General features: G+C 41.6%; 1 protein-coding gene across 1 annotated transcript in view; it reads left to right on the plus strand.

Moving 5' to 3' along the window:
- The window catches only part of ZNF560 (zinc finger protein 560), a 38261-nt gene extending 26836 nt beyond the window's left edge, over window positions 1–11425 (plus strand). Inside the window, 10 exon segments of the mRNA XM_017880053.1 lie at window positions 2305–2396; window positions 3399–3525; window positions 4770–4850; window positions 6342–6383; window positions 6386–6423; window positions 7234–7360; window positions 8043–8123; window positions 8563–8607; window positions 8610–8644; window positions 9409–11425. Coding sequence (XP_017735542.1) covers window positions 2367–2396; window positions 3399–3525; window positions 4770–4850; window positions 6342–6383; window positions 6386–6423; window positions 7234–7360; window positions 8043–8123; window positions 8563–8607; window positions 8610–8644; window positions 9409–11172 — 2370 coding nt within the window. The 5' untranslated portion in view covers window positions 2305–2366 and the 3' untranslated portion in view covers window positions 11173–11425.
- The last annotated feature ends 11687 nt before the right edge of the window (window positions 11426–23112 follow it).

The raw sequence follows: 23112 nt of genomic DNA on the forward strand, positions 1-23112 counted from the left end.
AAAAAAAAAAAAAAAAAAAAAAAAAAAAAAAAAAGATGATTTTCTGAGAAGACCCATCAAATAGTCAATGTAGGGCAGAGTCTGATTTTCTATTGCTGCTCTGCATGTTTTTTGCCCTCTTGCAGGAGCAATGGGTAGAGCTCAGAACACTAACTTCAGTGTTTCTACTTGGAACCCTGTTGAAGCAACCAGAGTTGGAAGTGAGTTCTGACTTGTTTGTAAAGCCATGACATTCTGGTTCTAATTCTTTATATTCAAAAGTAGAATAGCACATTTTAAGTATAAGCCAGATATCAATTTCCAGAGTCCTTTATATGGCAGTCGTTATAGGGGAGTAACAACAACCACAGAGGATTAGACTTAGGGACAAACTTGACTGTATTCAAGTCCTGGTTCACCACCTCCTAAGTAGATGATATTAGAAGAGTCATTTGTGTTTTCTGAATTTAGATTTTTTCCAGCACTAAATAGGGATATTGTTCAGATAAGTGAGCATATATATATGTGTGTATATATATATGTAATGTCTAACATATAACAGTCCCTAATAAATGGCAGTTGGTGTTATTAATACTCATTTTATACAGTACATATACCATTTCTAGTGGGTTTCACACATATCACCAGCAGTAAAGATTTAATATAAGGTATTTAATGACATAAGTAATGCTTGTTGATTAATGATTGATGTCTACCTGAGTCCGAATACTCTATATAAAGAGGAATAGATTGCCAGTTAGCCACTTGGATTTATAAGCTACCCTGACATGTCCTTGGAATTACAAAAAAGTGTGTCCAGACATATTTCACTGCCAGCCTCACAGGATAGAAGCCATGGATTTGTCCTATGGTAAGTTTTTCCAAAAATCTGCTTTAGGTACCCATATTAGTCTGTTCTCGCTGCTGTGAAAAAATACATAAGACTGGATAATTATAAAGAAAAGAGGTTTAATTGACTCACAGTTCCGCATGGCTGGGGAGCCCTCAGGAAACTTACATCAATGGCAGAAGGCACCTCTTCACAGGGTGGCAGGAGAGAGAATGGGTGCAAGCCGGGGAAATGCCAGATACTTATAAAACCATCAAATTGGCTGGGTGCAGTGACTCACATCTGTAATCCCAGCACTTTGAGAGGCTGAGGTGGGTGGATCATGAGGTCAGGAGTTCGGAACCAGCCTGACCAACATGGTGTGAAACCCCGTATCTACTAAAAATACAAAAGTTAGCCAGGTGTGGTGGCGGGTGCCTGTAATCCCAGCTACTCAGGAGGCTGAGGCAGGAGAATTGCTTGAACCTGGGAGGCGGAGGTTGCAGTGAGCTGAGATCACGCCATTGCACTCCAGCCTGGGTGACAGAGCAAGACTCCGTTTCAAAAAAAAAAACCAAAAAACAAAAAAGATCCACCATTAGATCTTGTGAGACTCGCTCATTATCATGAAAATAGCATGGGGGAAGCTGCCCCCATGATTCAGTTACCTCCACCTGGTTCTGCCCTTGACATGTGGGGATTATTACGATTCAAGATGAGATTTGGGTGGGGACACAGAGCCACACCATATCAGTACCCCATGCAGAATACAGAGTCCAGTACTCTAGGCCTTAGTATTCACGCTAGTAGTTCCTTTCTGAGGTGTTGAAGTGGGCCAGAGAGGGCTATTGTGTTAGTTAGCCCCCTTATGTGTGTGCTTTGAGAAGAGGTGCTGCATAATCTCATTTGTGAGTTATATCACCATGGGCACAAAAAGACATTTCTCATCTTAAGTTTCTTTACCTGGCCGGGTGTGGTGGATCACGCCTGTAATTCCAGCACTTTGGGAGGCCAAGGTGGGCGGATCACGAGGTCAGGAGATCGAGACCATCCTGGGTAACACAGTGAAACCCCATCTCTACTAAAACTATAAAAAATTAGCCAGTTGTGGCAGCAGGCACCTGTAGTCCCAGCTACTTGGGAGGCTGAGGCAGGAGAATGGCGTGAACCCAGGAGCTTGCAGTGAGCCAAGATCACGCCACTGCACTCCAGCCTGGGTGACAGAGTGAGACCCTGTCTCCCAAAAAAAAAAAAAAAAAATTTCTTTACCTGTACAATGAGGATATTATACTTTTACTTATGACAGCTTGGCTCACAATTCCTTTTTCTCGCTCTAGGTGAGACAGAACTGCAGTGGTATTTTATGAATGTAGTGCATATTTGTGTGAGTTTATATGAATTATAAGAGAATTTCGAACCAGGATGGAATAACTTCCATGCATGCGAATGTTAGAACTGTGATTATGTCTGGTTCTTATGCCTTGTTTCTCTTCCAGGAGGTCTTCTTTATAGGAACCCAATCTGCCTTCATGAAGAAAAGACAGAGGCAGAAAGGAAGATGGCTTACTTCTTGACAAATAGTTATCAGGTATGCAGAAAGTGTATACTTTCACAAAATGACATACGTGCCTCACCCACCAGGTAAACACATTTCCTTCTAGGCAGATGTGTCTCCAGAACTTCTTTAAGTAAATAAAGACTCACTGAAGCACTGAGTCACTTGTTGAATTTCCCCAGGGAGTGGAGGTTCTCATACTGGTAACCCTTTTCAAGGTAATCCTTGAAAAACATTTCAGCATTTCAGTAATTGTTAATTAATTTCGTCCCTCATGGTGCCAGATATATGTTTCTTATTTTGCTGAGTGGTCTGGCAGATGGAAAGGAAGATGAAAGCATTCTTTACTCAAAGGCTAATCCTGGTCAGGCGCAGTGGCTCACACCTGTAATCTCAGCACTTTGGGAGGCTGAGAAGTGGCATTATCGCTTGATCTTAGGAATTTGAGACCAGCCTGGGCACATAGTGAGACATCGTCTCTATAAAATAAATAAATAAATAAATAGCCAGGCATGGTGGTGCATGGCTATAGTCCTAGCTACTCGGGAGGCTGAGGCAGGATGATCAGTTGAGTCCAGTAAGTCAAGGCTGCAGTGAACTATGATCGCACCACTGCACTCCAGCCTGTGTGACAGAGCAAGACCCTGCTTCCAAAAAAAAAAAAGGCTAATCATTCATCACTGTTTATCAAGTATATGATGCAGTGTACTCTGGGGTATCTTTTAGTAGAGGGAAATAAGATGAGAAAGCACTCACAGTCTGCTTGTGTTGAGAAGTTCATGTTTGAGATGTGCCATTAAAGCCATACAACTGGAATTGATAAGTAGTGAATGAGCAAGGATAGAGAGAGGAATACCTGAGATTTACCTGGAATTGTTAAGCTTTGGGTAGATAATGAGAGACCTCACAACTCTTTATAGGCATTGGAGTCTGTTAACTGATTCTTCGCTGAACATTGGTTGATCTGTTACTGCACTCCATGTTACAAACATGATCTGTTACTTGGCTGAAGTCAGCATGTATGTGATGGTTTAGGACTTGGTGATCTTTGAGGATACAACTGTGGACTTCACCCAGGAGGAGTGGACTTTACTGGACCCAGTTCAGAGAAACTTATACAGAGATGTGATGCTGGAGAATTATGAGAACGTGGCCAAAGTAGGTAAGACTGCCATCATTTTATGTAGCCTCTTAGGGAAGAGATATACATTGTGTACTTGCCGTGTTCCAGAATTGGTTTGTTCAACACTGAATTCACCAGAGACATTGTCCCTGCCATAATAGGTCTTAATTACTGTGGTCGTTTTCAAAGTGTGGTCCAGTTTCAACAGCATCACTGTTATTCCCTTAGAAATGTACAGTCTTGGCTGGGCGCGGTGGCTCAAGCCTGTAATCCCAGCACTTTGGGAGGCTGAGACGGGCGGATCACGAGGTCAGGAGATCCAGACCATCCTGGCTAACACGGTGAAACCCCGTCTCTACTAAAATACAAAAAAACTAGCCGGGCGAGGTGGCGGGCGCCTGTAGTCCCAGCTACTCGGGAGGCTGAGGCAGGAGAATGGTGTAAACCCGGGAGGCGGAGCTTGCAGTGAGCTGAGATCCGGCCACTGCACTCCAGCCCGGGCGACAGAGCAAGACCTCCGTCTTCAAAAAAAAAAAAAAAAAGAAATGTACAGTCTTAGTCTCTGCCTTTGACCTACTGAATCAGAAACTCTTCACTTGGATTATCATCTGTGTTTTAACTATCCTTCCACATCAATTTGACACACTATAATATTAAGAATCACTGGTGTAGTTTTATTCTCCAAGTATACAAGGATTTCTTTGTTTCACTTTGTTTTTTTTCTTCATTCAGGAGTTTGACAACATACCTTATTTCTGTGACTGAAAGGTTATTGCTTTGTAAATGTGTACATAAGCATGGATTTGCGTTTCAGAGGTTAGAGATAGCCAATTTTTGGGACCCAGAAAGAAGAGATATTTTCAGTTTTAGTCCATTTGAAAAAATTTCACTGCTTTCTCTAAGAACTATAGTTCTATAATATAAGGTTTATCATCTCTTGCATGAGCCTCTTCCATTAATTTTTTTTTGAGATGGAATTTTGCTCTTGTTGCCCAGGATGGAATGCAGTGGCATGATCTCGACTCACTGCAACCTCTGTCTCCCAGGTTCAAGCGATTCTCCTGCCTCAGCCTCCCAAGTAGCTGGGATTATAGGCACACGCCATCACACCCAGCTAATTTTTGTATTTTTAGTAGAGACGGGGGTTTCACCATCTTAGGCTGGTCTTGAACGCCTGACCTCAGGTAATCCACCCACTTCAGCCTCCCAAAGTGCTGAGATTACAGGCATGAGCCACTGTGCCTGGCCTGCCTTCCATTAATGTATCATGTCTTCTTGTAAAGGGTTTCAGCTCCTTAAACCCAGTGTGATCTCTTGGTTGGAAGAAGAAGAGTTGAGGACCTTGCAGCAAGGAGTTCTCCAAGGTGAGTATCTGTGAAGAACAACCTTGTGAAGAACCTTGGTCAGTGAGAAATTCAATATGGTTGGAAGCTGTGTTAGTCTGTTCTTGTGTTGCAAGAAAGAAATACCTGAGACTGGGTAATTTATAAAGAAAATAGGTTTATTTTGGCTCACGATTCTGCAGGCTCTACAGAAAGCATGATTCTGACATCTGCTTCAGGTGAGAGCCTCAGAAACCTTACAATCATGGCAGAAGGCAAAGGAGGAGCCCACAAATTACATGATGAGAAAGGGGTAAAAGAGAAGTTGGGGGTGGTGTCACAGTTTTTTAAACCAGCGGTCCCCAACTTTTTTGGCATCAGGGACCAGATTTGTGGAAGACAATTTTTCCACAGACCAGGTGGCAGGGAGATAATTTCAGGGTGATTCAGGTGCATTACATTTATTGTGCACTTTATTTCTACTATTATTACACTGTAATAAAGAAATAATTATACAACTCACCATAATGTAGAATCAATGGGAACCCTGAGGTTATTTTCCTGTAACCAGATGGTCCCATTTGGGGATCTAGGGGTGATGGGAGACAGCGACAGATCATCAGGCATTAGATTCTCAAAAGGAGCACGCAAGCTAAATCCATCGCATGCACAGTTCATGATAGAGTTTGCTTTTCTATAAGAATCTAATGCTGCCGCTGATCTGACAAGAAGTGGAGCTCAGGAGGCAATTAGGATGGACAGCAGCTATAAATACAAATGAAACTTCACTTGCTCCCCTGCCACTCACCTCCTGTGGTGTGGCCTGGTTCTGGTCCATGGCCCCGGAGTTGGAGACTCCTGTTTTAAACTACCAGGTCTCACATGAACTCAGAACAAGAACTCACTTATTACTCCGAGGATGTCACTAAGCCATTCATGAAGGATCTGCCCCCATGATCCAAGAATCTCCCACCAGGCCCCACCTCCAGGATTTGGTGTTACATTTCCATATGAGATTTGGAGGAAACTAACATCCAAACCATCAGAAACATAATGAGGGAACTTTTCAAGATGCACCTTCTCTCACAAGGTTAAGGCCATTTATCTCAGAAGTTGCACCTTCTGTCACAAGGTTAAGGCCATTTATCTCAGAAGTTAGAAAATATTCAATTTCTGATACTCTTTAAATTTCCATCTATTCCAACTTTGTATGTTCTTATGAAACTATATATTTTGTTTTTCAAGTTCTTTGCTTTGAACTATGGCCTTGGTCCAAATCTTTCCTACTGTTCTGATAACATTTTCTGTTTGACATTAGTTTTAAATTTAAATGAGTCAATTTGTAGCAAATTAGCTAAAATTTTGACCCTTTATTCTCATTGCCAAATTTTTGACATAGTCTAAATGTTCAAATTTAACTTTCTTTTTTTCTTATTATTTTAAAACAAATATGAATGAGGCCTATAATTTTAACTCTCTCATTTTACCTTTTTTTTTTTTTAAACCCTCAGTTTATGTTTTGTTTAATTTCAGACTGGGCAATAAAACATCAAACCAGTGTTTCAGCACTGCAGCAGGATTTTGGAAAATACAAATTTCTAATGGGATACAAACGGTAATGTTAAGAAAGGGTATTTCTTATTTTTCACACTCAGAATATTGATACTTCCAATGTATGTAGAAAATAAGCATAAAAGATAATTGAGAGAAATAGCATTCACTCAAGAGGGAGCAATGTCTCTGGAGACATATTCTGATAATGATGAATTTGGGGAGATCCAAACTTAGTGTGAAAGTTGTATCCTTCTAAAATTGGAGTAATGATACCAACAAAGACTCATTTTCTTGTAGGTAGACCTGTCTCTATTGTTCCTTAAAGCAAATATAGACCCTAGTTGAATTTTCCCCAGAAAGTCATACCTCTCATATTGGTGAGGAGTTACCCTGAAAATTATCTCAGTATTTTGAGGAGTTACCCTGAAAATTATCTCAGTATTTTGTAGTTATGAATTAATGTTCATTTTCCTGGTGCCAACCATGTATTTATTTTTCTGGGTGCCAGGACAGATGGTAAGGGGTATGAAAGTATTCTGTTCTAAAGGAATTTTTCCATGTCATCATTTATCAAGTGTTTGTCATGTGCTCAGGAGTGTATTGCAGTAGAGAGGAATCAAATGAGAAGAGCTCCCAGTCTAGTTGTGGTTGATAAGTTTACGTTAAGAGGTTCTGTTACAGCCTTGTTATTGGAGGAAATTGACAGTGAGTGAATGTGGATAGAAGAGATCCTAGGGCCATTGAACCTTGGGGTATAGATAGTGGGACCACTCGGTACCCTGTACAGGGATTGGATCCTCTTTCTTCATTCTTCAGCCAACATTTGTGGAGATGTTACTTGGCTCAAATCAGCATGTGTCTGTTGGTTTAGGACCTGGTAACCTTTGACAGTGTGGCTGTGGAGTTCACCCAGGAAGAGTGGACTTTACTGGACCCAACTCAGAGAAACCTGTATAGTGATGTGATGCTGGAAAACTATAAGAACCTGTCCTCAGTAGGTAAGCCTGGCATCATCCCTTGTAGCCTCTTCTGGAACAAGATACAAATTATGTACTTACTGTGCTCTAGGATTAGTGATGTCAAATCTGAATACAGTGGGATATATACACATTGAAAAAAAATTTTTTTCATGAATAAAATAGGAAATAACAGACAGTTCCTGTACTAGTGGGTTTTAATCTTGTGTGGTAGTTTGCATCGGTAGCATCACCATCACTCTCTTAGACATGTGCACTCTCAGACTCCACCTTTGATGTACTAAATCAGAAAGTTTTTGTTGGGGCCCTGTCTTCAGATGAGTAATTCACTCTAAAGTTCAGAACTACTGGTATGGGAGTTTTCCCAGGAGAATCAAGATCTCTCTTTGAGCTTCCATTAGTTTCTATTTTGATAAAGGTTTTAGTGGTTTTTAAAATTTGTATATAATATTTGCCATTTAGAAAGAAAAAGTGCAGCTGACTGCTAGTGCTCATTTCTTGGGGCAAACAGGAAATGGGTTAAGCTTGAATGTGAATTTCAGGGGTCACAGATAACCAGTGTCTTCAGAGAACAGAAAGATGGGATATATGCAATTTAAGTGCTTTTCACTGCTTTAATTAGAAACGTAGGCCCTATTTCGTGGAAAAGTTTGCCATTTCTTGCGTGAGCCTCTTCCATTGGTGTATCTTTCCCTGTGTACAGGTTACCAGCTCTTCAAACCCAGTCTGATCTCTTGGCTGGAGGAAGAGGAAGAGTTGAGCACATTGCCAAGAGTTCTCCAAGGTGAGTTTTTGTGAGGAACAGCCCTGGTCCATGAGAAGTTCTCAGTATGTTTGGAAGCATAATGAAGTTTTAGAAGATGCCCTTTGAATCAGAAGACTGAGTCCACTGGGCTTGGATGTTTTGGGATATCTTAACGTTTCATCCTCCATTGCTTTGCCTCTATCCAGACTTCCCTGTTATCTAACAAACGACCTTCTTTATGTTTATGGTTTAATGCTTTTGTTCTAATTTTTCTTACTTTTCCTTCCCTGATAGTACTGTTTCTGTTCACCATTGTGTTTAATTTTCATAGAATAAGTTGTTTTAAAAACTACTAAAACTTGACCCCATATGATTGCCAAATTTTAGACATATATAAATTGCTCAAATCTGTCTGCTTCTTATTTAACCTACCATTTAATATGTAAACTCTCATATATATTTTTCTCTTTTATTTCAGAATGGAAAATGTGCCTGAAAACCAAGGGGCCAGCCCTTTGGCAAGATAATTTTGTTTAAAAACATCAAATGGGATACAATTGGTAAGATTAACAAAATAACTTTATTTTTCACATTCAGAGAAGATTGACGTTGCATTGTAGAAATCAGCAGAAATGGCCAGGCATGGTGGCTTATGCCTCTAATCCCAGCACTTTGGGAGGCCAAGGCAGGCGGATCACGAGGTCAGGAGTTCGAGACCAGCCTGGCCAATATGGTGAAACCCCATCTCTACTAAAATACAAAATTAGCTGGGTGTAGTGGTGTGTGCCTGTAGTCCCAGCTACTCGGGAGGCTGAGGCAGAAGAATTGCTTGAACCCAGGAGGTGGAGGTTGCAGTGAGCCGAGATCGCGCCACTGCACACTCAGGCCTGGGCAACAGAGTGAGACCCCATCTCAAAAAAAAAAAAAAAAAAGAAAGAAATCAGCAGAAATGATAGATAATTTAGAGACTTGGCATTCACCCAATTCACCCATGGGAGAAATATCTGGAGAGAGATCCCATATCTAGTATGAAGGTTGGTACTTAAGACTTCCCATGAATGTTCATTGCGACACGTATAACTAGACATTTGAGTTTTAAAAATAACTTCATGAAAAGCTATAGGAATCTTTCCAAGATTAGAGCAGATGGCATAGGATTCTTACAGTAGGGTTCCATTATTCAAGTTGAAGGAAATCCAAAGGGTAGGAATTATATGCATGTTATAAAAGTGGAAAATAATGATTATCATGTTTCTTAGATGAGTGGTATCTATTAATAAGTCTGCTGAAATGCTTCCTTTATTGTTCATTCCTGTGTTAACAGGCAAGAAACCAAAATGGAGAGGAACTCTATGACTGTAAGCAATGTGGAGATGTCCTCTGTAAACATTCATGCCTTAAGACCAACGTGAGTACTCAAAATAGAGAGAACACATCTGAATGTATTCAGTATGCAAAAGACCTTCTTTCTCTGTACAATAAAACTTCTACCATAAGGAAAGTTTCTGTGTTCAGTAAGCATGGAAAATCTTTCAGCCTGATTTTAAATGTTCAGGTCCAGAGAAAGTGTACACAAGACAAATCCTTTGAATGCATTGACTGTGGGAAAGGCTTGGTTCATCAGTCACACCATGAAGCACACAGGAAAACTCAGAGTGGAGAAAAACTCTATGAGTGGAAGCAGTGTGGGGAAACATTTACTCACTCCACAAGCCATGCTGTAAATGTTGAAACACACATTATTAAAAACCCCTGTGAATGTAAGGAATGTGGAAAAGATTTTAGATATCCTATCCATCTTAATAATCACGTGCAAACCCACATTGGGATAAAACCTTATAAATGTAAGCACTGTGGCAAAACCTTCACTGTGCCATCAGGCTTTCTTGAACATGTACGAACTCACACTGGAGAGAAGCCCTATGGGTGTAAGGAATGTGGTAAAGCCTTTGGTACATCTGCAGGCCTTATTGAACATATAAGATGTCACGCCAGAGAGAAAACCTTTAAATGTGACCACTGTGGGAAGGCCTTTATTTCTTACCCATCTCTTTTTGGACATTTGAGAGTTCATAATGGAGAGATGCCATATGAGCATAAGGAATATGGGAAGGCCTTTGGTACATCCTCAGGTGTTATTGAAGATAGAAGAAGTAACACAGGACAGAAACGCTTTGATTGTGACCAGTGTGGGAAAGTCTTTGTTTCTTTCGCATCTCTTTTTGCTCATTTGAGAACTCACACTGGAGATAAACCCTTTAAGTGTTACAAATGTGGGAAACCATTTACCTCTTCTGCCTATCTTCGTATTCACATGCAAACTCACACAGAAGAGAGACTCTATCAGTGTAAGAAATGTGGGAAAACTTTCGCTAAGTGCTCATATCTTACCAAACATTTACGAACACATGCTGGAGAGAAACCCTATGAATGTATGAAATGTGGGAAAGCCTTCACTGAGCGCTCATACCTTACTAAACATTTACGAAGACACAGTGGAGAGAAGCCATATGAATGTAAGAAATGTGGAAAAGCCTTCACAGAACGCTCAGACCTTACTAAACATTTGCGAAGAAGACACACTGGAGACAAGCCCTATGAATATAAGGAGTGTGAGAAAGCCTTTGTTGTCTCCTCCAGTCTAGTTGATCATTTAAGAACTCACACTGGATATAAACCCTATAAATGTAATGCATGTGAAAAAGCTTACAGTAGGTCTTGTGTACTAACTCAACACTTAAAAACTCATGCTGCAGAGAAGACCTCTGAATGTAACACATGTGGAAAGTCCTTTCGAAATTCCTTGTGCTTTCATGATCGCTTAAGAACTCGCACCGAAATAAAGCCCTATACATGTAAGGACTGTGGGAAAGTCTTCACTTGTCATTCAGATCTTACTAATCATGTGCGAATTCACACTGGAGAGAAGCCCTATAAATGTAAGGAATGTGGGAAGGCCTTCCGTACATCCTCAGGACGTATTCAACATTTAAGAACTCATATGGGAGAGAAATCCTTTGAATGTGACCAGTGTGGGAAAGCCTTTGCTTCTTTCTCAGCTCATATTGCACATTTGAAAATACACTAGAGAGAAGCCCTATGGATGTGAAGAATGTGGAAAAACCTTTGCTGTTTCCTCAAGCCTAACTGAACATGTAAAAATTCACAGGAGAGAGTAATACTGTCAATGTAAGGAATGTGAGCCTAAGCACTTGAATCTTTCTAGACATGCACAACTTCACACTGTAGAGAAACCCTATAAATGTAAGGGGTGTGGGAAAACATAGTTCTTCTCTCTCTCTTTTTTTTCCCGATGAGTCTTGCTTTGTCACCCAGGCTGGCGTGCAGTGGCGTGATTCTTGGCTCACTGCAACCTCCGCCTCCTAAGTTCAAGCGATTCTCCTGCTTTAGCCTCCCAAGTAGCTGGGATTACAGGCATGCACCACCACACCTGACTAATTTTTTATATTTTTGGTAGAGACAGAATTTCACCATGTTGGCCAAGCTGGTCTAGAACTCCTGACCTCACGTTGGATCATGTGCTTCGGCCTCCCAAAATGCTGGGATTACAGGCGTGAGCAACTGCACCTGGCATTCTCATCTTACTGAACATGTAAAAACACCATGGAGAGAAACCTTTTTTTTTTTTTTTTTGAGATGAAGTCTCGCAGCCCAGGCTGGAGTGAAGTGGTGTGATCTTGGCTCACCACAACCTCCGCCTCCCGGGTTCAAGCCATTCTCCTGCCTCAGCCTCCCGAGTAGCTAGGATTATAGGTACACACCACTGCACCTGGCTGATTTTTTGTATTTTTAGTAGAGATGGGGTTTCAGCATGTTGGCCAAGCTGGTCTTGAACTCCTGACCTCAGGTAATCTGCCTGCCTTGGCATCCCAAAGTGGTAGAATTACAAGGCGTGAGCCACTGTGCCTGCCAAGAAACCCATTTTATGTAAGGAATGAGGAAAATCCTTTTGGAAGTGCATGTGCCTTAATAGTCACATTGTAATTCACACTGGTGAGAAAATATCAGTGTAAGCACTGTGTCAAAGTGCTCATTTATCCCTGTTCACTTCAAAGATAGGAAAGACCTTACACTCTGAAGATGCTCCATAAAGTTAAAGGCCTGGCCGGGCGTGGTGGCTCAAGCCTGTAATCCCAGCACTTTGGAAGGTCGAGACGGGCGGATCACGAGGTCAGGAGATCGAGACCATCCTGGCTAACACGGTGAAACCCCGTCTCTACTAAAAAATACAAAAAACTAGCCGGGCGAGGTGGCGGGCGCCTGTAGTCCCAGCTATTCGGAGGCTGAGGCAGGAAAATGGCATAAACCCGGGAGGCAGAGCTTGCAGTGAGCTGAGAACCGGCCACTGCGCTCCAGCCCGGGCAACAGAGCGAGACTCTGTCTCAAACGAAAAAAAAAAAAAAAAAAAAAAGTTAAAGGCCTGTGGGAGAACTGTTGGAATCTGCTGACAATGCACTGTGTAAGAGTTCACTCTGAAGCTGTACAATGTTAGAAACATAGAAAGCTGGCCAGATGCAGTGGCTCATGCCTGTAATCTCAGCACTTTGGAAGGCAGAAGCAGGTGAATCAGGAGGTCAAGAGATCAAGACCATCCAGGCCAACATGGTGAAACTCCATGTCTACTAAAAATACAAAAATAAGCTGGGTGTGGTAGCGTGCCTCTGTAATCCCAGCTATTTAAGAGGCTGAGACAGGAGAGTCGCTTGAACCAGGGAGGCAGAAGTTGTAGTTAGCCAAGATCATGCCACTGCACTCCAGCCTGGTGACCAAGCGAGACTCTGTCTTAAAAAAAAAAAACAAACAAACACTTTCACTGTTTCCTTGGGTTCTTGCAATGGAGGTAAGGAGCTAAACCCTTTTAATGTAAGATATGTTTGATGTAAGATATGTTCAGAAGTTGTATTTTTGTCAAATACTTTGGTGTTTACCTGTAATTTCACAGTGGAGAAAAACTTCTGATGAAGGTAATAAATGTTGGAAAGTAATTTTTTATATTCTTCCTTTAGTGACTATGAGGGGCATTCACACTTATGAGAAACTGAGCACGTATGGAACATCAGAATTCCTTCCCTGAAACCTGTCAAAGACATGGCTTTCTGGGTGGTTCTATAGAACTATTTTGGAAATTTCTCATACCCTGCTGCTCATTCCTGGCATGGTATGTCTTTCTCCTATAGCAACACCACTCTAGTTGCTATACATCCTTGGTTACAATTGACCTAAAGTGGGCCTTCAGGATTCAGACAATCCTATTTTAACAGTGTGGATTCTCTTTTTGGTTTGTCGTATTCTTAGACATGGTCTACCTGTAGTGGCTCACACTGGCCAAGGTAAAGGTTGTGATACAGTTTCAAAATGTAAAAATACTCTTGTTCCTCTTTTCAAACCTGATCTTTTCAGATAAATAGGGTTGAAGAAGGGTCTGAGTGGAGAAAGGGTGAACTAACAGATAGTAACTTAAGATACCGTGATTTCATGGCCATGGAGGGAGACCCATAACCCTTCACCTGGAGAGGTGGGAACTCTTGTGCTATCAGGCAGTGCAGAGAGGTGATGGGAACCACAAATGTTGTCTTTGATGCCACTGTTTTGCAAAGCAATCATGTATGCCTGACTCAGTTAACTGCTATGATTGGCAGTATGACCCGTTTCTGGGTCTTCATTTTGCCCATGTGCTATGAAAACAGAAAAAACTCCTGTGGACATGGATGATCATGATATTCTACTGTGCTTGACACCATCACTGGCACTTCCTGAATGTGGCCCTGGGATACACACACACACACACACAGAGGCTGCATAACCAGGTTCCAGTCTGAGTGGTACAAATTTAAATATTTCTATTATGTCATGTACAGCCATTAAGACTGTTGTTTCTTGGTGATTCTTTCTGTGGTTCTTAATCCAACCAGTGTAATGGTAATCCAGAGCTTCAGGTAAGTTTACCAGTCCTGAATCAGCTGGTTGTAATAGCTAATGCCTATAATCCCAGCACTTCAGGAGGTCAAGTCAGGCAGATCACTTGGGCCCAGAAGTTCAAGACCAGCCTGGGCAACATGGCAAAACCCTATCTCTACAAAAAATATAAAGATTAGCCTAGTGCAATGGCACGTGCCTGTAGTCCAACCTACTCAGGAGTCTCACTGACCCCAGTGAGGTGATGGCTGCAGTGAGCTGTGATCGTGCCATTGGACTCCAACCTGGGTGACAGAGTGAGGCCTTGTCTCAAAAAGAAAACAAAAAACATGGAATGGAGTTTAGAATGGTTCTCTTGTGGTATGAGTGTGATTATTTATCCCACCTTTGTTGTGTTTAACTGTTGCCAGTGACACAAAAGAGTCAGATTAGTCTTAATTGCCTTGTGTGACTTCTGTCACTTCATAGACTGTCCTTAGATGCCATCCTGATTGTCTCAAATAAGACCTATAGGTTCTTCCTGAAGCTTTTTCACAGTTGCTGGAGTATGAGCACTTGTGGGTCATAGGCGAGGTCAATACTGTAGGTTGGCCTCATCCTGGTGCTTGGACTAATAGTGATGTATCACTAAGAAATGATACCCTAGTCTCATAGCCTAGAAATTGCCTAGCTTCAGAGGCTGATTTCCTGTTTTATTTTTTTTAGAAGCTGATTTCCGATTGTCTATATAAAGTCACTTGATCTTTGTATACTGAATTTTACTAGAAGCCTCGTTCAACATTCTTTTTTTTTTTTTTTTTTTGAGGTGGAGTCTCGCTCTGTCGCCCAGGCTGGAGTGCAGTGGCGCGATCTCCACTCACTGCAAGGTCCACCTCCTGGGTTCATGCCATTCTCCTGCCTCAGCCTCCCAAGTAGCTGGGACTACAGGCGCCTGCCACCGCACCCGGCTAATTTTGTATTTTAGTAGAGACGGGGTTTCACCGTGTTAGCCAGGATGGTCTCAATCTCCTGACCTCGTGATCCGCCCGTCTCGGCCTCCCAAAGTGCTGGGATTACAGGCGTGAGCCACTGTGCCTGGCCTAACATTCTTTAACATCCTAGTTTTATGTATTGTTTTTGAGTTTTCCACATAGGCATTCATATTATCTGTAATTGACAGTTTAATTTTTCCACTTGTAACCTTCAGTAATTTATGTCTTGTCTAGGCAGAAAAGACTAGAATAATAACTAGAAGTAGTAAAACAAGCATACTTTTATTTCTAATCCTTATGGCAGATGTTTTCCATCATTACTAATCACTGTATTGGTTGCTGTAGATTTTTAAAAGGTCAAGGCTTTTTTCCACTTTTCATTGTTTAGGGAGTCTTTCCCATGAATGGCTTAAGAATTTATTGAATGCTTTCCTGATTCCTCTGTGATGATCTTGCCTTACTCAGAAAATTCAAGTTCCTAGGACTGACTGTACCTGCCGTTGATAGATACCTAATATTTAAATGTATAAGTAAATGGATTTTTTTTTTTTAATGTGGAAAGATAACTGATTGACAGTCTAATGTTATATCATCCTTGTAATTCCAGGAAAATGCAGTTTGAGTATAATGGATTAACTTTTTTTTTTCTAGACTATTTTATATACCTATGGTGTAAAGGTTTAAAAAAATATATTAGTAAAAAATATTACATTGGCATGTAATATTTGCCGAGACCAGGTCAGTCATGGAGACCACAATCCAGCGGCACTAGAGGAATAAAGACACAAGACACAGAAATAGAGTGCAAAGTGGGATTGGGGGCTAACAGCCTTCAGAGCTGAGAGCCTTGAACAGAGTTTGACCCACCTATTTATTGACAGCCCGTGATGAACATCATTTCGGCAGTTTATAGATTAACTGAAAGTATTCTTTAAGGAGAACAAAGGGACAGGCTCTGGCTTGTTATCTGCAGCAGGAACTTGTCCTTAAGGCACAGATTGCTCATGCCATTGTTTGTGGTTTAGGAACACCTGGAGTGGCTTTGTGCCCTGGGTGAGCCAAGTGTTCCTTGCTCTCATTCCGGTGAACCAGCAACCTCCAGTGTGTGCGTCATAACCATCATGAGCATGTCACAGTGCTGCAGAGATCTTGTTTATGATGTTTCTCATGGCCTGTTTATGGCCAGACTTGGGGCCTATTCCCAGCATGTCCCCCTTTTTGTTTTTCCAGGGCAATAAAAGCAAAGGCAGTTTTATCACAATGAGCTACTTCTTGCAGGAGTTGGGATCTCCATCTGCAGACTACACAAAGACCAACAACACAGATTAATAGCACAACCATCATAGAAATCACAGAGCCTCCAAGTGTTTTTATCCATTTTGTAGGATTTATGGCTGCCAATCCATCTGCAGTTCCTTCAAGCACTCCAGTTCCTGGCATTAAGGTCAGGTGTGCCTGGGATGCTTGAAATACTTATTCTCTTAATTTTGCAACATCCAAAGACAAGTTTGTAGAGTGTCCTTCCAGATGCTTTTTTATTCTTTCCCATTCATGCTCTGATTTGTTATAAGGGTGAGGAGTGATACAAAAGTCAGAAGTATTCCAGTCGCATTTCAGCTGCATTCTATATTCCAAACTAGCTACTCAGTTTCACAGCCACATTACAGTTGGTCCGAGACTATTGATTTGATTACCTATCTTTTGGTCTATTTTAGTGTGAGAGTTCCACAGCAGAGTAGAATTCTTTTGCCATTTATTTATAAAATCTGCTGTCTGCACTGATGAGTGTAGTGCAACTCCAGCTAACACAGCAGTAGCTGTGACAGAGATCAGTCCCATAATAATAAGGATTAAAGTAGCAATGAAACACCGAGAGCTTCTCAGAATTTTCTGAAGAATTTCAGTAATAATATGTACAGTGGGAGAGGCTTCCCAAGGATGGGGAGGCTTCACCGGTAACCATACTCCTTCTCGAGCTCTCACTACTAGGATAGAATGATTAGTATTAAACAAGGAAGAGTTCACACAAGAGAACAATCTACCTTCCTGGCAAGTTACATGATAATTAGGGGTGTCAAACTTTAGATTGCCCATTACAAACAGGAAAGGAGGGCGAACACAACTTTGTATCCAAATTGTATTGTTTTCAACAAGTTTTAAAATGTAATTAGGATTATATTGTGATGGCATAGTATATTTTCCTTCCCAAATTTTGATCTTATCAAGAGCCATTAATAGTTTCCACAAATCCTTAAGTTTAGATATGGGCCATATCATTTGAGGTTGAGGTGCCACTATACCGCAATGTTTCCAGATAATAGGAACTCTTGCCGTACTTCTTATCATTTCTACCATGAATCGTTTTGTTCAGACCAGCTGAATATAGTGTGGCCACCGCACGCATACTGAGAGGTGCAATTCATGCTAAGCATCCCCTTGGGGGACCAATCAATAATGATTCCACAGAAATTGTGCAGCACCTCTGCCTGTCCTGCAATGCAGTCTTCCCAAATGAGTACCTTCATTTTTTTCTGACCAGGTCCAATCCTGTTTACAAATAGGTTTTTGAGGGCAGTATGCCTCAATTAGAGGAGCAGATTCATTATGGTAAATACTGAGACCAGAAAGCATGTGTAACTGTGCCATAGAGTGATTATGTCCAGGCATTATTGCCAGCCAAGTTTGATAGCGAGGGGGTAGACAACTAGTGGCCTTTCCCAAACAGGTGGGTAGATATTTAAATCCTAAAGAAATATAACAATTCCTTCCTCATGTGGGTGAGATGGGCCTCTATCTGTAGGACTGGGCATTCAAGAGCTATTATTAGTGTAAACTTCCAATGGGGTGTCCAGCCAAGTTACAGGCCGTAGAAGTGGTGGAAAAGGTAAATATGCCCAATGAGTATAACTGTTCTCTGTGTCAGCCCTTGCTGAAGGAATACTCATGTCAGTGGTGATCACCGCTATCATAAAATTACTCATTGTGACTGGTTGTCCTGCTTTCCTCAGGTTTTCTTCCATCATCTGTGACAGCTGCTTGATCTGTCCCCAGGTAGGTGGCTGCGTTTGATGAGTGTTGCTCGTGACAGTTAGGGTTTATCCTCAGCATCAATTTGGACAACACTGCCATGGTGGGTCTTTGGGATCCTCCCAAAACCTCTTCCTGGGTATCTGGCTCATAGTAGGGCTTTAGATGTCTTGATGGCACCCAAATTGGCTGTTGTCTTGCTCCTGGAGAAACACAAGCATAATCTCTCGCCCATGTTATTATTTTACCTGTTTCCCAACCTTTTGTTATCGGGTCTTTCCACCAAACTCATGTTCCACTTCTGTGTTGGTAGAAGGGCTGAGGCAGGGCCTGCTTGTCTGACATAATGTAAAAAAGTCTTGGAACATGTCCTAGGTTGAGGGTCTAAAACCCCTCATGGCCTATGGAACACCAAGCTCTGTGCCTAAGGGTGGAAGGGTGCCCCACCACACTACAGTCTAAGCCCAGGGCATAAAACCCCTTGCAGCTCATAAATCGATTGTACCTTGAGTTAGAAGAACCTATTCTCCATTATCTCAAGTAGCAGAGCGTATGCTAAACCATCACAGCTACGCTTGATGCACCACCCTTTCTACCCTGATGTCCTCACGTCCTCACCACCTGCTTCTTTGTTTGATCACCAATAAATAGTGTGGGCTCTCAGGGCTCAGGGCCTTTGCAGCCTTCATACTAGTGTTGCGCCCCCTGGACCCACCCTATGTACTCTTAACTTGTCTCATTCCTTTGACTCCACCAGACTTCATAGCCCCCACAGCCTGGTGTTGGGTCTCATCACCCCAACATAGTAGGGCTTTAGATGTCTCAATGGCACCCAAATTGGCTGTTGATTCGATCCTTTAGAAACACAAGCATAACCTCTGCACCGTATTATTATTTTACCTGTTTACCAACCTTTTGTTCTGGGGTCTTTCCACCAAACCCGTTGTTCCACTTCTGCCTTTGTAGCTGTCTTCTGTAAATGTTTTTCAGCTGCTGATAGCAATCGCCCTTCAAGCAAGCTCAGAATATTTAAAGTTAATAATGCTAGATTTAGTTGCATGTGTGGAGTCCTATAGTCACTGTCTCCCCCTTTCTGTTTTTGCAACTGCTGTTTTAGGGAGAGAGTCATTCTTTCCACTATGGCTTGTCCTTGAGAATTATATGGGATATCAGTAATGTGTTCAGTATTCCATATAGAGAAAAATGTAGCTAGAGCTTGGTTAGTATAGTTTAGGGCATTATTTGGTTTTTTTTTTTTTTGAGAGGGAGTCTTGCTCTGTCGCCCAGTCTGGAGTGCAGTGGTGTGATCTCTGCTCACTGCAAGCTCTGCCTCCCAGGCTCAGGCCATTCTCCTGCCTCAGCCTGCCAAGCAGCTGTGACTACAGGCGCCCGCCACTATGCCTGGCTAACTTTTTGTATTTTTAGTAGAGACAGGGTTTCACCGTGTTAGCCAGGATGGTCTCAATCTGCTGACCTTGTGATCCACCTGCCTCGGCCTCCCAAAGTGTTGGGATTACAGGCATGAGCCACCGCGCCCAGCGGCATTATCTGTTTTAAAAGAAGCTGGAATGCCCATCACCGCAAAACACTGCAAAAGGTGACGTTTAACACAGGCAGAAGACTCTCCTGATTGGCATATAGCCCAAAGTGAGAAAAGGTGTCCACACATACGTGTACATAAGCTAGTCTCCCAAATGGGAACGTGTGACATCCATTTGCCAAAGACAATTAGGTTCCAATCCTCGAGGATTAACTCCTCCTGTAAAAGATGAGAAATGCACCATTTGGCAAGTTGGGCATCGCTGGATAATAGCTTTAGCTTCTTTCCAGGTAATGCTATATCTGCGTTTGAGACTGGAGACATTAACATGGGTTAAATTGTGAAAGTGTCTAGCATTAGATATTGCAGTAGCAACTAGGCGATCAACTATTTGATTTCCTGCAGTCAAAGGTTCTGGAAGAGGTGTATGAGCCCTAATGTGAGTGATGTAAAAAGGGGGCATTCTGATCCTAACCACTGTTTGCAATTGGGTAAATAAAGTCATTAGTTGCTCATCTGTGTGGAATCGTAGCTGAGCATTTTCAGCTAACTGTGTAGAATGAACCACATATGAAGAATCAAATCACATTAATAGGCATATTAAAAGCAGTCAATGCCTCAATTACAGCCTCAAGCTCTGCTTTTTGAGCTGAAGTATAGCGTGTCTGAAAAACTTTACCTTTCGATCCAAAATAAGAGGTTGTACTGTTACTAGACCATCTGTGAAGACATTCTCAGCACCTTCAATTGGTTTGAATTTAGTTATTTTAGGGAGAATCCAATTAGTTAATTTCAAAAATTGAAACAGTTTCATGTTAGGAAAATGGTTATTGAGAATACCCATAAAGTCAGCTAAATGGGTTTGACAAACAAGACTATTTATAAAAGCTTGCTGTATTTGTGTCTTTGTGGGAGGGACAATAATTTCAGAATCATAGCCATGTAATTTAACAATCTGAGTCCTCTCATTTCCTATCATAGTAGCAATTTGATCCAAATAAGGAGTCAAAGTCCATGGATCAGTATGTGGAAGGAAAAGCCACTCTACAAGATCTTGCTCTTGAACAATAACACCAGTAGGTGAATGATGATTTGGAAAAATTAGCCAATCTAGAGTATTCTCTGGATCTATTCTATTTATTTGGGCCTTATGGACTTGCTTTTCACTTAGCTGCAGCTGTGCCTCAGCTTCTTTTGTTAATTGCTGAGGGCTTGTGACACTAGTATCTCCTCTAAGGATAGAAAACAGATTACTCATGGCATAAGTCAGAATGCCTAGAGCAGGCTGTGTCCAATTAATATACCCTAGTAATTTTTGAAAGTCTGATTCAATGTTTTCAGTTGATCCCTACATATGGCTACTTTCTGTGGCACTATTGTGGTGTCATCTAGTAAGGTCCCCAAATAGGAGTAAGGAGTAGTAGTCTGAATTTTGTCAGGGGCTATAATTAAACTGGCATGAGAAATTGAATTTTGCAAGTGATCATAACATTAGAGTAGTATTTCCAGAGTGGGGGAAGCACAAAATATAATCCATATAATGAATAATGTAACACTGTGAAAATATGAGTAGGTTCAATTGCTTGCCCTATGTAAGTCAGGCAAATTGTTGGACTGTTTAACATGCCTTGCGGCAACACTTTCCAATTAAAGCTTAGCAGGCTGCAGGTTGTTTACCGCAGGAATTGTAAATGTAAACCGTTGGCAGTCCTGATGAGCTAAACGGATAGTAAAGAAACAAGTCTGAAATCTTTGAGTATTAAAGGCCAATTTTTTTTGGAATCAGCAGAAGGCAGTCCTGGCTGTAATGCCCCCATAGGTTATATAACTGAATTAATGGCCCTTCAGTCAGTTAACATTCTCCATTTACCTGGTTTTGTCTTAATTACGACAACTGGGGAATTCCAAGGGGAGAGCATTTGAGCTGTATGTCCCTTTTGAAGCTGTTCTTTGACTAGTTCATTTAAAACCTCCAGTTTCTCTTTACTCAGTGGCCACTCTTCTATCCATATTGGCTTGTCTGTCAGCCATTTTAACGGGATGGGCTCTGGAGGCCTAACAATGGCCGCCATCAAAAATGGTATCCTAAGTCTTGGCGGGAACTTTTTCTGCTTGAAGAGTTTCCTTCAAATCTTGCAAAGTTTTTCCTAGTCCCATACCAGGAACATAGCCCATTTCATGCATCATATGTTGACTTTTAGGGCTGTATAATTGCTCAGGAATTAGAACTTGTGCTCCCCAATGTTGTAATAAATTTATAGGTATAGAAGTTATAATTGGTTGAATAGTCCCAGGTTGTCCATCGGGCCCTTCACAATGCAAAATATAAGTACTTTCATATATTCAGGGGCTTTATCAACTCCAACTATGTTAAATTGAGCAGGTTGAATTGGCCACGTGGACAGCCAGTGATGTAGGGAAATGATTGAAATGTCTGCTCCTATATCTACCAAACCTTTAAATTTATTTCCTTGAATAGTTATTTCACAGGTAGGATAGTTATCAGTAATTCGATTTACCCAGTAGGTGGCTCTCCCTTGTTTATTTGTATTGCCAAATCCCCTTGTTCTTTTAGTTTCACTTTTTCCTAATCCCCCGTACAGTAAAATCAGAAGCTGCGGTATATGCTCTCCCAGCTCTGCCTTTTACGGAATGGAGGTAGATATAATGATTTGAATTTCCCCATTACAATCCGAATCAATTACTCCTGTATCAACCTGCACTCCTTTTAAATTTAAACTAGATCTTCCCAGAAGTAGTCCTACTGTTCCTGCTGGCAGAGGTCTGCAGACTCCTGTTGGTACTTTCTGTGGTGGCTCTCCAGGCCATAGACTCACAGCCCTGGTGAAACACAGATCTTCTGTGGCACTACCAGCTGTGGCGGGGGACAAGCATTGTACAGGAGTGAGGGAGTGACCTGAGCCGGGAATGCCCTGGTTTGACATGTGGCCCAGGACAGGCCCCTCGTGGCGTTTCTCGAAATCGGGTTTCCGTCCTTATCAAATTTAGAATGACACTGATAGACCAAAGGCTTTCCTTTTTACACTTCAGGTGTAGACCTGGTTCAGCAGTTTTCTTTTTTCCATCAAAGGGGGGTTGGACCCTCTGATTTTTTCTACATTCTCTCTTTGTATGCCAATGTTTCCCACAGTTGAAACAAGCTCCAGGAAATGGAACATTTCCTTTACCCACTCTCAGCCCTCCCATGGCTTGCACTAACAGAGTAGCTTTATGCAGATTACCTCCAATACTATCACAGGCCTTGATATAATTAACTAAATGTGCTTTCCCTCTAATAGGTCACACAGCAGCCTGGCACTCAGGATTAGCATTGTCAAAAGCTAACAACAGCAACACTATATCCTGAGCAGTTGAATCTGCAATCACCTTTATAAGAGACTCCTGTAACTGAGCTATAAAATCTGCATAAGGTTCTTTTGGCCCCTGCTTAACAGCACTAAAAGAAGGGTATTGTTCTCCACCTGAAGATTTTTTTTTCCCCAAGCTCTAATGCACACTCCTGTAAGCTGATCTATAGCATCATCCTGCATGA

Source organism: Rhinopithecus bieti, unplaced genomic scaffold, assembly GCF_001698545.2.
Source record: "Rhinopithecus bieti isolate Rb0 unplaced genomic scaffold, ASM169854v2 scaffold_10589, whole genome shotgun sequence".
NCBI classification, from domain to species: domain Eukaryota; kingdom Metazoa; phylum Chordata; class Mammalia; order Primates; family Cercopithecidae; genus Rhinopithecus; species Rhinopithecus bieti.